The sequence below is a fragment of the Acanthisitta chloris genome, unplaced genomic scaffold (assembly GCF_000695815.1).
Source record: "Acanthisitta chloris isolate BGI_N310 unplaced genomic scaffold, ASM69581v1 scaffold11586, whole genome shotgun sequence".
NCBI classification, from domain to species: Eukaryota; Metazoa; Chordata; class Aves; order Passeriformes; family Acanthisittidae; genus Acanthisitta; species Acanthisitta chloris.
Window position 1 is genome coordinate 49,905 of NW_008679785.1, and position 11,630 is coordinate 61,534.

At 40.4% G+C, this 11,630-nt stretch overlaps 1 protein-coding gene across 1 annotated transcript in view; it reads right to left on the minus strand.

Moving 5' to 3' along the window:
• Positions 1 to 11,061, minus strand: part of SVIL (supervillin) — a 57,873-nt gene extending 46,812 nt beyond the window's left edge. Inside the window, exons 1-7 of the mRNA XM_009077450.1 lie at positions 11,008 to 11,061; positions 10,732 to 10,883; positions 9,649 to 10,318; positions 4,470 to 4,553; positions 1,573 to 2,460; positions 1,071 to 1,241; positions 441 to 475 (exon numbers count right to left, since the gene is read on the minus strand). Of these exons, the coding sequence (XP_009075698.1) occupies positions 441 to 475; positions 1,071 to 1,241; positions 1,573 to 2,460; positions 4,470 to 4,553; positions 9,649 to 10,318; positions 10,732 to 10,883; positions 11,008 to 11,015 (2,008 nt within the window). The 5' untranslated portion in view covers positions 11,016 to 11,061. The remainder of the gene's footprint in view (positions 1 to 440; positions 476 to 1,070; positions 1,242 to 1,572; positions 2,461 to 4,469; positions 4,554 to 9,648; positions 10,319 to 10,731; positions 10,884 to 11,007) is intronic.
• Between the last annotated feature and the right edge of the window lie 569 nt (positions 11,062 to 11,630).

The window sequence follows — 11,630 nt, forward strand, 5'->3', positions numbered from 1 at the left end:
TAGTAACCTGTATTTTGCAACTTCCTTAGACAGAAAACAAGCACTAGCAACATCAATTTCACATTATACTAAAGGCTTTTTAGTTATTAGTCTTAGACCACTGATTTAAAAGTGTACTCTTCCCCCACAACAACTAGCTTATTTATTGTCTAATTTAGAAAAAACCCCAACCCCAACTATGTTGAAAAGTGTCCAACCATTCCCCTCCTTGACTTCCATATGAAGCTCAGTATCCACAGACAGACTTTTAGACTTGAGTGAATTTGAAATCAAGTCTATATTATCCATAGCCCAAGGAAAAGTGGTACTTCAAACATATTATAGATAGTGACAGTTATTTTCAAGTTGATTTTTTTTCATTATCAGATAGTTCTCCCGTTAAAATAAAACAAAATACATTTGCTCCCATTTCTTCCTTAGAAAACAGCATGGTGACATACCTTCAGCAGTTGGTATTTCTATACTCAAAATTGACCTTGTGAAAAATAAACAAACAGAAAGAAGTTAGTTGGAAACAAGACATTGAAAATTAAATTCAAATTTCATCTGAAATAGCAGGAATTCAGAAGTCTTAAGACTTTTCACTTTCCACTTGGACATCCTTTAATAAAGCAAAAAGGCAAGCAATTGCAGCCAAACTTAACTGTAGTAAAGGAAAATGATTTCTAGTTCATCTTGCAGAAGATAAAAGTCTAAGATTTGCCACCAGCTCTCTTAACATAAATAGGTAGCATTGGTGGTTTACAAAAAGAGTAATGATAAAGCAAAGTAGATGGTAAGGAAACTCTTTATACAAAACCAAAAGCATTTATCATTAGACAGAACCAGGCAGCTACAGTACTTTATTATGATTGACTGTTCACCATTTTATGCGAGAGGAATTTGCAACAAACTGGTTTTGTTGGGGTTATATTGGGTTTCATTTTATAAGAAGCAATAAAAAACACTTGATTTTTTTAAAAAGAGAAACAATAACCTCGCAAAATGTTTATGCCAATAAACAGTCTTTTCAGAAGCTTGTTCAAGTCTACCTGCACCAGAATGCTACACAGAGCTACGTACGTGCCTACCTATCTGTCTCCTTTCGTTCTGCTGACGTTATAGGTTGAGTTTTAAATCTCTCAGAAGTCTTTCTATTTTCACCAGGAGTAAAATAGCGCCTCGCCTTTCGTGGCCCTCTTTCACGGTCACCATTGGCAGACACAGTACTACCTGCTGTTGACATCTCAAACCGAGATTCACTTTCAAACCGCACGATAGAGAGAGCATTGAAAAGAAAACAGGAGAGAGAAGTAAAGCACAGATGTAAGCATCTCAACAATTCACTAGAGATCACTCTGCATGCTCCTCCGGTACATGCGCAGACGGTCACATTCCAGCTACCCCACATCACAACTTGCACTAGCAAGCAGAAGCAGAAAAGCAGGATTCAAACCATCTCAGCCTCCAGTACACACTGGTGAGAGTTAAGCTGTGTGCTTTAAGTGCCGAACACAACTGCTGTTGAGTGTGTGTCATTTTTGCCAAGGACGTGCAAGCTTCACACCAAAATACGACTGAAATGTCACCTACAGTTCCGTTTTCTTGTTGGCATTAGCAGTCTCCAGAAAGACATTACGGAGCTGGGCAACAGAGACTTTAGTGTCAACCATGCCAATCTCACCATTTGGTGGATTTCCTTCCATGCTCTCCTTACTTTTAAAAGCTTCTAGCTTAGGAGTCACAGTGTAGTCAGACATTGAGCGAGTCAGGACCTTATGCTTTGTTGTTGACACTTTCCAAACCGGAGTCTTTGCATTGCCAGGCTGCAATACAGACCCACTCTGTATGTACATAACAGCTTCACTCCTTTCTCTGTTCTCAGGGGTCTTAAACTGCTGCTCGGGAACCTGCCTCTTATTGCACTCCAGCTCCTTCTGAATTTCGGAGTTAACTTTTGGCTTGCTTGCAAATGAGGAACTCCCCATGGGGTTATCCAACTCTCCTCCTCCAAAGAGACCTTCATGGTTCTTCCCTTGCTTACGAATCTCAGATGGCAAAATTGGTCTTCTGCCTTTGGAAGCTTGCTCACCCTCCAAGGAATCTTCCTCATCAGGCTTTGTTCTGTAAGCAGGTGCTTCTTTCTTTTCACTCTCTGATGCAGTGGCTGCTGCTGATTTTGTTACGAGGCTAACACTGTCTGATGGGAGGAGGCTGCCAACAGGGATGTTTGCTGGTTCTTCTGCTGCCATCAGCTGAGCTGTGTGAGCAATGCCAGCAGGCTGAATATAGCCATGTATCGGTTGGCGGACGGAACTGATGGGCTGATTTGTAACCCTATCAAAGGCAGATGTTTCTGTCTGAAGAGCCATGTAGTGGGCTGGCACTGGATGGGATTTTCTGTGAGATACTGTGTCTGTGACATGTTCAGGGCTTCCACGAGCACTTTCCTCTTTCACCAATTTCTCTCTAACTTTTACTCTTTAAGAAAGAAAAAGGATTAAAGCTGTGAACAGCAATACCCAATCTGGAAAGGAACACAGACACCTACTGTGGATACAGACAGCAAAATTGTATTAAAATAAAAAGCAATCAATGCATAAAAGAAAGCAGTCCTATGATGCAACCCCTTCCTCCCCCTGAATCTTTGCAGTAAGATGGCTCAAAAACACTTAAGTATTCACAGGCCCTCAAACATGCATGACTCCTGAGAAGGTACTCTGCAAGCTCTGAAAACATACAGCATGTTCTCATGAGGTCACAACTGCGTTTGCCAAACAGCACATACCCATAGTCTCAAACAAACAAGATGATCAAAACTGCTTTTTATATTATCAAAGTGTTGGGTTCAGCCTGAAATTGCAAATGCCACTGGAAATCATGAGTGTAGTGAGATTTTTGAAGATGTCTGAACACTGGACAGTTTATGTCATACCAAGATCCTGTTGCACTGGGGAAAAGGGATGAAAAAACACATTAATCTTCACCTAGCTTTTCAAATGGTTTGCCAGAACTTGGTTTACTTGTCCTTTTATGTATCATATAAGACATCTGAAATGTTACATGTAGTGTAACCTGTTTCAGTAAGTGAGAAAAAAATGTTGAAACTTCAAGCTCTGAAAGCCTAAAAAGAAACTATGGCATGGCTGTTGCTCTTTCGAGAGCTTGCAGGGGAGAAAGGGTTTAAAAACCAAAACAAGCATTCTGTTTTAACACTTTTCATTACAGTTTAACATTCCAAACTTGCAGGAATGTTCTCAAAAGTTACCTTGTCTCATTGTGTTTTCTAGAAACACCTCTGGACTTGTGTAACATCCATGCAAAAACAGAGTCGTATTTTACCTTTAGACACTGAATGCAACGGCACAATGGAAGGCAAAGCACGTGCAGCCAGAGGCAGCCTTTGCTCTGTGGCTCTCACTGCTGGTAAGCTGTCCAGCACCTTTACAGCCTCACCAAGTGCTCAGACAGCTTACAGGGTGAGCATTTGTAGATAACACACAACCAGTATTGAAAATGAAAGCCCTCTACTTCCTCCCCTCCCAAACGGGCATAAAATTTTAATTCTGAGGAAGGAGAGAAATTCAAGTAAAACAGGATAGCAGCTCTCTATTTGAAAATAAGTGATCCAGCCCAAAGTATGTGCAATTCCAGGCTTGCTACCAACAGGCTTTTTAAAGCTTACATTATTAAAAAGGGTACGATTTAGGGCAAAAAAAGGGCAAATGATCTGAGAGAATAATTCGGAATACTTGAAGTTATCTGAAATGCCAATCTTTCTAATATTTTGGAGCTTCTTACCTCTGAGGATTGATGCACTTATCAGGAAACATTTGAGAAGTTACTTAAGCACATGAAGTGTGTTAAGTTTGAAAAAGTATTCTTTGAACTACATGTACCAAGCATTCTCCAAAACATCCACACCTCTGTTAGTACTGGGTTATAAGAATTACTTCAATCAGGAACATGAAATAGAGTCTTCCTTCAATGGTTTTCATGGTGGGGTCACTCTGTGCATTACCAAACTGGGAGAAAGCAGCTGCCTGTAGCTCCAATCAAGATCTTGCTTTACTTTTCCATATAAGTTTTTTTTTTTTACTTCTCTTGTACCATCTCCTTTGGAATTCAAGGAACTAATTGTAAAAAATGCTAAGATGGATTTGTGCATGATATAAAAATCTGCTTGTTTCCAGAGTATAAAGTGAGCTAAAATAAGTTATAAAATTTAGTGGAAGCCAGAATGAGAGTGGCTGTGGAAGAAGCTCAGGGAATTCGTACTTCTTCGTCAAAATACCAATTGGTCATAAGTTAGAATCAAAGCAGGTGATTCAGAAAAGTTTCAACAGCTGTTTATCCACAAGAAATAACACTTTCTAGTTTGCTGCTGTTAAAGGAAAATTAAAGGCAAGTGTTAAATGAAGACAGAGTAAAGGGAAAGAAAGGGGAGGTTTGTAGTCTGATTGTTAGCCACACAGCTACGTTTATGATACCTGGAGGGCCAGCTGATAAGTGAAGGTGTGTCTCCTTCTGAATCTTTCTGAAGAAACCATTCAGGTTTTGCTTTCCCTGCACTACTACAGGAAACAGAACTTCAGGTAATTTTTGACATCTCAACACATCGTCCCATTATTTCTCCCAATCTTCCCTCCCCACTGCTCTTTATTTCTAATTACTCAACTGCAGAGGACTGTTCCAAGAAAACAAAATCAAATTCTAAGGTGATAAACTGTGAAACAATCTATCATATTAACTCCACAAACACCTAAAAAGTATTCTAAATGGTAAAGATTTTGCAAAGGTAACTTTACCAAGTGTACACTGTCCAAAATTTGAGAAGTGAAAGCAACTACACAACCATATTTTTGCCATTTTCCACCGCAGGTTGGTTTATGTAAAGACATCTGAAAAAAGCTGTTAAAACCTTTAACCTTTAATTTGTGGTTTAAAGCGGTAAAGACTGCTGCATACAAAACAAAGCAGTAATAGGAATTTAATTAAGTTCAAAATTCAGATGGCTACAAGAAGTTTTCAGGAGCATCTGGAAGCTCTCTCTCCTCATGGAATCCTGTACCACAAAAACTTCAGAAATGCACACCCAGTTAGCACAAGTAAAACATGCTGTGTCTCTGGGTGACATGGGAAAGGAAAAGCTTAAGAAACAAATTTGATCTTGCCTTGACTTCGTTCAGTTTCCATTTTGGAGTTGAAAGCATAAAAAGAAACAAGAGCACTGCAAACCTTTAAAAGCCCTGCAGGAAAGGGTGCTTGCAGATTTCTACACACAGTTTCTCAAAGACTTTCCTAATGCCACTGTTACTTACAATTTGTTACCTACAAATCAAGTACTTTTACCTTGCAAGCACAGGATGTCCTACCACATTAATGTTTGCAAACTCACTCCCCAGAGGTGACAAGCATCCAGGATGCTTTCCATTACCTATCCCTACACCTGAAAGAACTCTCTGCATTGCAGTAGAACCAGATGAAAATCCCAAATCAAGCTCTAGGTCATCTACTTCAAATTTTCTTAGCTGGACTCTTAAGAAAAAATAGTTGGAAAAGATTAAATCAACAACCCTTCTTAAGATAACAGTGTATTTGCTGCAAATAAGTTTCAATTTGAGAACTCACCTACTGTTGTCATGGCATCCAAATCAATCTTAGAACAAAGTCAAACACCAACTGTTGAAACATCTTTTGTTTCCCCAAATGTTTTTGTATCCCTAATGGAACTGACCAAATAGGAGGTAAAACCCTTTCACAGAAGCTGAGCCGGTGGCTGGAATTGCTTTGCAGGAAGAGAACTTCCTTCTCCTCTCTTAATGTGTACTTTGGCACATGTTTATAATGGGCATGGCCCAAGCAGCAATTATTTGTACTTGATCATTCATCCTTTGAAGAGTGCAGTCAGAAGAAGACAGGTCATGTTTTGAATTGAGAGTTAATCAGTCATTTCAGCAGTCAAATTCAGGCAATGTCAAATGATACCTTCTCAGCACTTTGTTGTCTTCTCAATGATGGGTAACAGGATTAATTATTAAATCTTCTTAGGACTGAAGGCACAAAGCTTTTATAGGTATTCCGAAGCAAGCTGCATTTATTTTCCATTTTGAACTCAGGAAATTTAAATTTAATAAACAATTTTACAGCCTATATAATGTGGAACCGACTTCAGAACAGCAGTCATCTGGAAAACTGGAGTTAGCCCTTGCTTCTCTTGTGCAAATAGCCTCATGACCACCAAAGAGTTACTTTAAACAGACTGTGTGTAGATAGACAATGATTTCTTTACCACTCAGAAACAGGGACAAGAGTTTCTGATTCTTACATCTCTGAATATCATACCAGTGAGTACACACTGGCAAGGAAGTTGTCAGGGGTATTAAAGAATGGCATCTTGGCAACTTGGCCTTTAAAATACCACCTACTGCCTATTTACATGTTCAAACAAGAGACCAAATCCTAAATTTAAGCTCTTGGCTGCTCTAAGTGCTACACCACATCTTGGTGGGTGCAGATGATTTCCTTCAAAAGATAAGACAGACAGCAATTATGGGCAACTTGTTTTATGCAAATACTGACTCAAGCCTCAGCCAAAAAGAATCTGAAATTAGAGATAATGCAGTCAGCAATCTGTATGAACTTATTACTTATTCATAGAATCACAGAATAATTTGGGTTGGAAGGGACCTTCAAAGGTCATCTAGTCCAACTCCCCTGCAATGAGCAGGAACATCTTCAACTAGGTCAGGTTGTACAGAGCCTTGTCCAACCTGACCTTGAATGTCTCCAGGGATGAGGCATCTACTACCTCTCTGAGCAACCTGTGCCAGTGTTTTACCATCCTTCTTGTAAAGCATTTCTTCCTTACATCCAGTCTCAATCTACCATCTTCTAGTTTAAAACCACTCATCCTTGTACTATTGCAACAGACACCATTAAAAAGTCTGTCCCTGTCTTCCTTAAGCACTGAAAGACTGCAATAAGGTCTCCTCAGAGCCTTCTCTTCTCCAGGCTGAACAATCCCAACTCTCTCAGCCTTCCTTCACAGGAGAGGTTTGCCATCTCTCTGGTCATTTTTGTGGACTCCTCTGGACCTGCTCCAACAGGTCCATGTCTTGCCTGTGCTGAGGGCTCCAGGGCTGGATGCAGTACTCCAGGTGGGGTCTCATGAGAGCAGAGGGGCAGAATTACCTTCCTTGACCTGCTGGTCATGCCTCTTTAGAAGCAGCCCAGGACACAGTTGGCTTTCTGGTCTATGAGCACACATTGCCAACTCATGTCCAGCTTTTCAGTCACCAGTTTCCCTAAGCTCTTCTCAGCAGGGCTGCTCTCCATCCCTTCATCCCCCAGGCTGTACTGATACTAGGGCTTGCCCCAGTCCAGGTGCAGGACTTTGCACTTGGCCTTACCGAACCCCTCATGAGGTTTCTGTGGGTCCACTTCTCAAGCTTGTACATGTCCTTCTGGATCACATCCTGTCCTTCAGGAGTGTCAGCCACACCAAAGAATTCAGTGTCATCTGCAAACTCACTGAGGGTGAACTCAGGTCCTTTTGTCTGTGTCATTGACAAAGACATTAAATGGCACAGGTCCCAGCATGGACCCCTGAGGGACATCACTTGTCACTGAAGTCCATCAGGACTCTGAGCTGTTGACCACTATCTTCTGGATGTAACTATCCCAGCAATTCCTCATCTACTGAACAGCCTATCCATCAAATTCTTATCTATCCAACTCAGAGAGGAAGATGTTGTAAGGGAACTTGTAAAAGGCCTCACAGAAGCACAGAGACATCCATAGCCTTTCCCTTGTCCACTGATGTAGTCACTCAAACACAGAAGGCCACAGAAGGTTGGTCAGGCAGGACTTGCCCTTGGTGAAGCTGTGCTGCCTGTCTTGAATCACCTCCCCATCCTATATGTGCTTTAGCATAGCTTCTAAGAGGATCTGACCCATGATCTTCCCAGGCACAGAGGTGAGGCTGAGAGGTTGGTAGCTTGCAAGGTCCTCCTTTCTACCTTATGTAAAGATGGGTGCATTGTTTCCCTTCTTCCAATCACCAGGGGCTTCACCTGACTGCTCAAATATCATGCAGATATATCAGCCAATTTCCTCAGGACTCAGGGATTCATCTCATTGGGTCCTATAGACTTATTTTTGTTCAGTTTCCTTAGGTGGTCACAAACCTGATCTTCTCTTACAGTGGCAGGAGCTTTGCTTTCCCAGTCACTATCCTCCTGTCCACATGCTCAGGAGGTATGGAAAGACAGGTTGCCTTTGAAGACTGAGGCAAAAAAGTAGTTAAGTAACTCAGCCTTCTCCTTGTCTGTTGTTAGCAGCCTGCCAGCCTTGCTTCCTTTGACATTCCATTTCTGGATAACATCACTGTAGAAGTCCTTCTTGTTATTCTATGCACCCGTTGCCAAGTTCTGCTCCAGCTTCACCTTGGCCTTCCTGACACCATCCCTACACAACTGTGTAGTCTTCTCAGAATACCTGTCCCTGCTTCCACTGCCTGTGCATTTGCTTCTTGCCCTTTAATAATCAACTCATCCATGCTGGTTTCTTGCCTTCTTTTCCTGGTTTCTTACACCTGGGGACTGAGAGTTCTGGTGCTCTATGGAAAGCCAGTTTATGCCAGGTATTTCAGTTTCTTCAAAACAATCAACACTGCTCAGCATGATGCAGATGTGATTGCAATTAAGTTCTAATTGTAATTTACATCATTTTTAGCTGTAATATTTTAACTTAAGCTTTTGAAGTTATTTCCTATCTATCCACCTACCCAGAAATTAAAGACTCATACTTAGAAAATATTGTACTATTAAAAAATTCTTAGGCAAACATTGTTTTCAGTCATCACAAGGATCTGACAGTGGTTTTGCACTACACTATGAAATTACAATGTGAACTTAGTGAAAACCTGTGGGGTTTTTTTTTCCTTCTGGAAGCATCTGGATACCCTATTACTGCAGTGAACTTGTCAAATCTGAAACAATTCAGCATGGAATTTTAACTCTCCCCTCTGCCTCTTCACACACATATATGCTGGATACTATCTGAAAGGTTGTCTATCACAATTCAAAGGGGGTTTTGCACTTTCACACCATAAAAACAAATCAACTATTATTTCAACTGACCCAAAACACTGTTCAGCTTTTAACTCTGACAACTGTTTTATTTTGGCAGAAGCCTTCATGAAGCTGTTCAAATCTTCATTGAGAAACAGCTTGCATTTACTTGGAAACCCCCACCTGAACAATTAGAGGATATAGAGGAAAGAAAGTTAAAGGCTTGCTCTAACAGGTTATTAAAAAAAAAAAAAAAGGCAAGCAGATTTCAATTTCAATTCCTTCAACTTCTAGTTTGCGCAAATATCTTAAACACCAGTTATTCCACTCTTAGGGCCTAATATTAGCAAAACTTCTAGGACTATAAAGTGAAACCAAGGAAACAGCTAATCAGAGAAATACACACCCACTTCCTTATATCAGAAACACACTGTGAGTCAATAAAACCAACCAATCCAGCCTGAGACATCCAAAGCCACTAAACAGATTATTCAGAGGCAATAAATACATTCTCATAAATACTGTAGACACTGCTACAGAAGGTGATTATGATAAAGGAAACTACTGTAAGAGAAAAAACAAAAATACTGCTTACCTTTGTCTGCTGTTACTGTGCAAGGGCTGGTCATTCTGCAAATGGATTGGTGAGGCTGCCCGCTTCGGTGAAGAGAGGGATTCTCGGGGGGTTTGCTTTGGTGTTATTGGCACTTCGTTATAGGAGGAAGACTCTCGTCCAGAAAGTGAAAGAGAGACAGAACTATCCAAGGTTGCTGAAGGGTCAGAAGCCTGTCTAATGGCACTGTCATCATCTGCTTTTCTAACACTCTTTTCATTTGAGAGGTTGTCTTTATCTTCATGGCTGGAGTACTCTTTGGAATCAGAAATCACACTCTTTGACCCCTTCGTCTCAGTCCTGGACAAATACAGGGTGCCATAGTCCTTGTTTTCATCATCTTGCCTTTCACTTTTCACTCCCTTTCTTTCCACACTGTCAGGATCTTTCCGTGCCCGTGTATATCTGGATGAGTAGTCAGAATCCAAATCCGAATCAAGAGATAATCCATACTTCTCTGCCAGCTGGCGTCGTCTCTCTGCCTTGTACCTAGCTATTCTTTCTGCTTTTGACTCTAGCTCCTGGACATCCATGTTTCCTGTACTATACAAGGGCTCTGTATTACCTCCTGTGATATCTGCTCGGTATCTGGATGATCTGGGTTGTTTTTCTACAGAAGAATCTGAAGTTTCCTCCTCTTCATTTGATCTTCCTGTCGAAAGTATAACATATATGAGCACATCCATCCCAAAACTCTGAGTACCGTACCCACCGCTCAATTTGAGTCAACTAAAAGCTTCCCATTTTCTTACAAATCAAAGTGACTACATGCATGTGTGACATTTTTGCACTTTTGTCTCTAAAAGCACATACAAATGATTAAGAAATGTGTATTACTAATAACTCCTTAAGTAGTAATTCTTTAATAAGTAATAGTTCTTGTATCGATTTAGAGTTGTTTTAAAGCAATAAGAAAATAAGAAAACTGGAGACTTGAAAGGCAAGTTAGGAAAAAAACCCCTGACCACAGCTCTTCTGTAGAACTCTTCATGTACTGCCCAACTGATAGAGCAGTAAACATGAAACAATTCTGCAATGCAAGACTGACTGACATATGCTACTTACCTAAATGGGGACTGTATGGATCAGTTGCACGCATATATCTTGGCGTATCTTCCTCTAGCAAACGGTGTGTGACTGATCCTGGGCAGTTTTGTAGAAGCATAGGTTGTGCATCATTTTCAATTCCTTCTAAGCGTCTAGCTATTCTCTCTTTTCTGAAAAATATGTGAACAATGTGAAATCAGGCATATTGAACACTTGAGGGGAGAGTTTCTAAGAGGAGGTAACAAAACAAGCTCTGTGTTTTGTTTTACAGGCCAAAGGCTTTTTTTTTTTTACCTTTTCATTTCCAAAAAATCTCGGTTGTTTGGTTCAAACAGTTTTCTTAATTCTGAAACTGAGACAACAAAAGATTATGCGGTTTAAAAGCTACTAAGTTTCAGAAATTCACAGAAACTTGCTAAAAGCTCTAGAATACAAAGGAACAGTCAAATAAAATTTAGAAGTTTGAAATAGCTTTTGTCAGGAGATGAGCATTTTCCTCCTGTTTTCCTAGTTTATTAAGCTTATGTTGTCAAAAGTGCATTATGCACATAGGTGTGACCGCCAAGCAGTCCTCCCCTCCAGGTACTTCCAGGCTAAACTCAAATCTGCTATGCCAACCTAGCAGTTTTCCAGATCTAGTATACACTGTAGAAGTTGTATTTTAATTAGCTGAGATCAAGCTTACACGTTATAGTAACTCATTTCAAAACCAGGTACTATGGCATTACTGCTTACCCTGTCTACACAAAGGTCAAGGACTGACTATATTAAAGAGAAACAGTGTCCTCTATTCCTATTCCTTACTTTCTCCACTGCTTCATATTGGGCAAATCCCAAGAATCCCTGTGACTCACTGCTGGAGTGAAAATTACCTGTACCTTCCTGCGAAGGTTAATCACTTTCTACTTTGCTAAGTT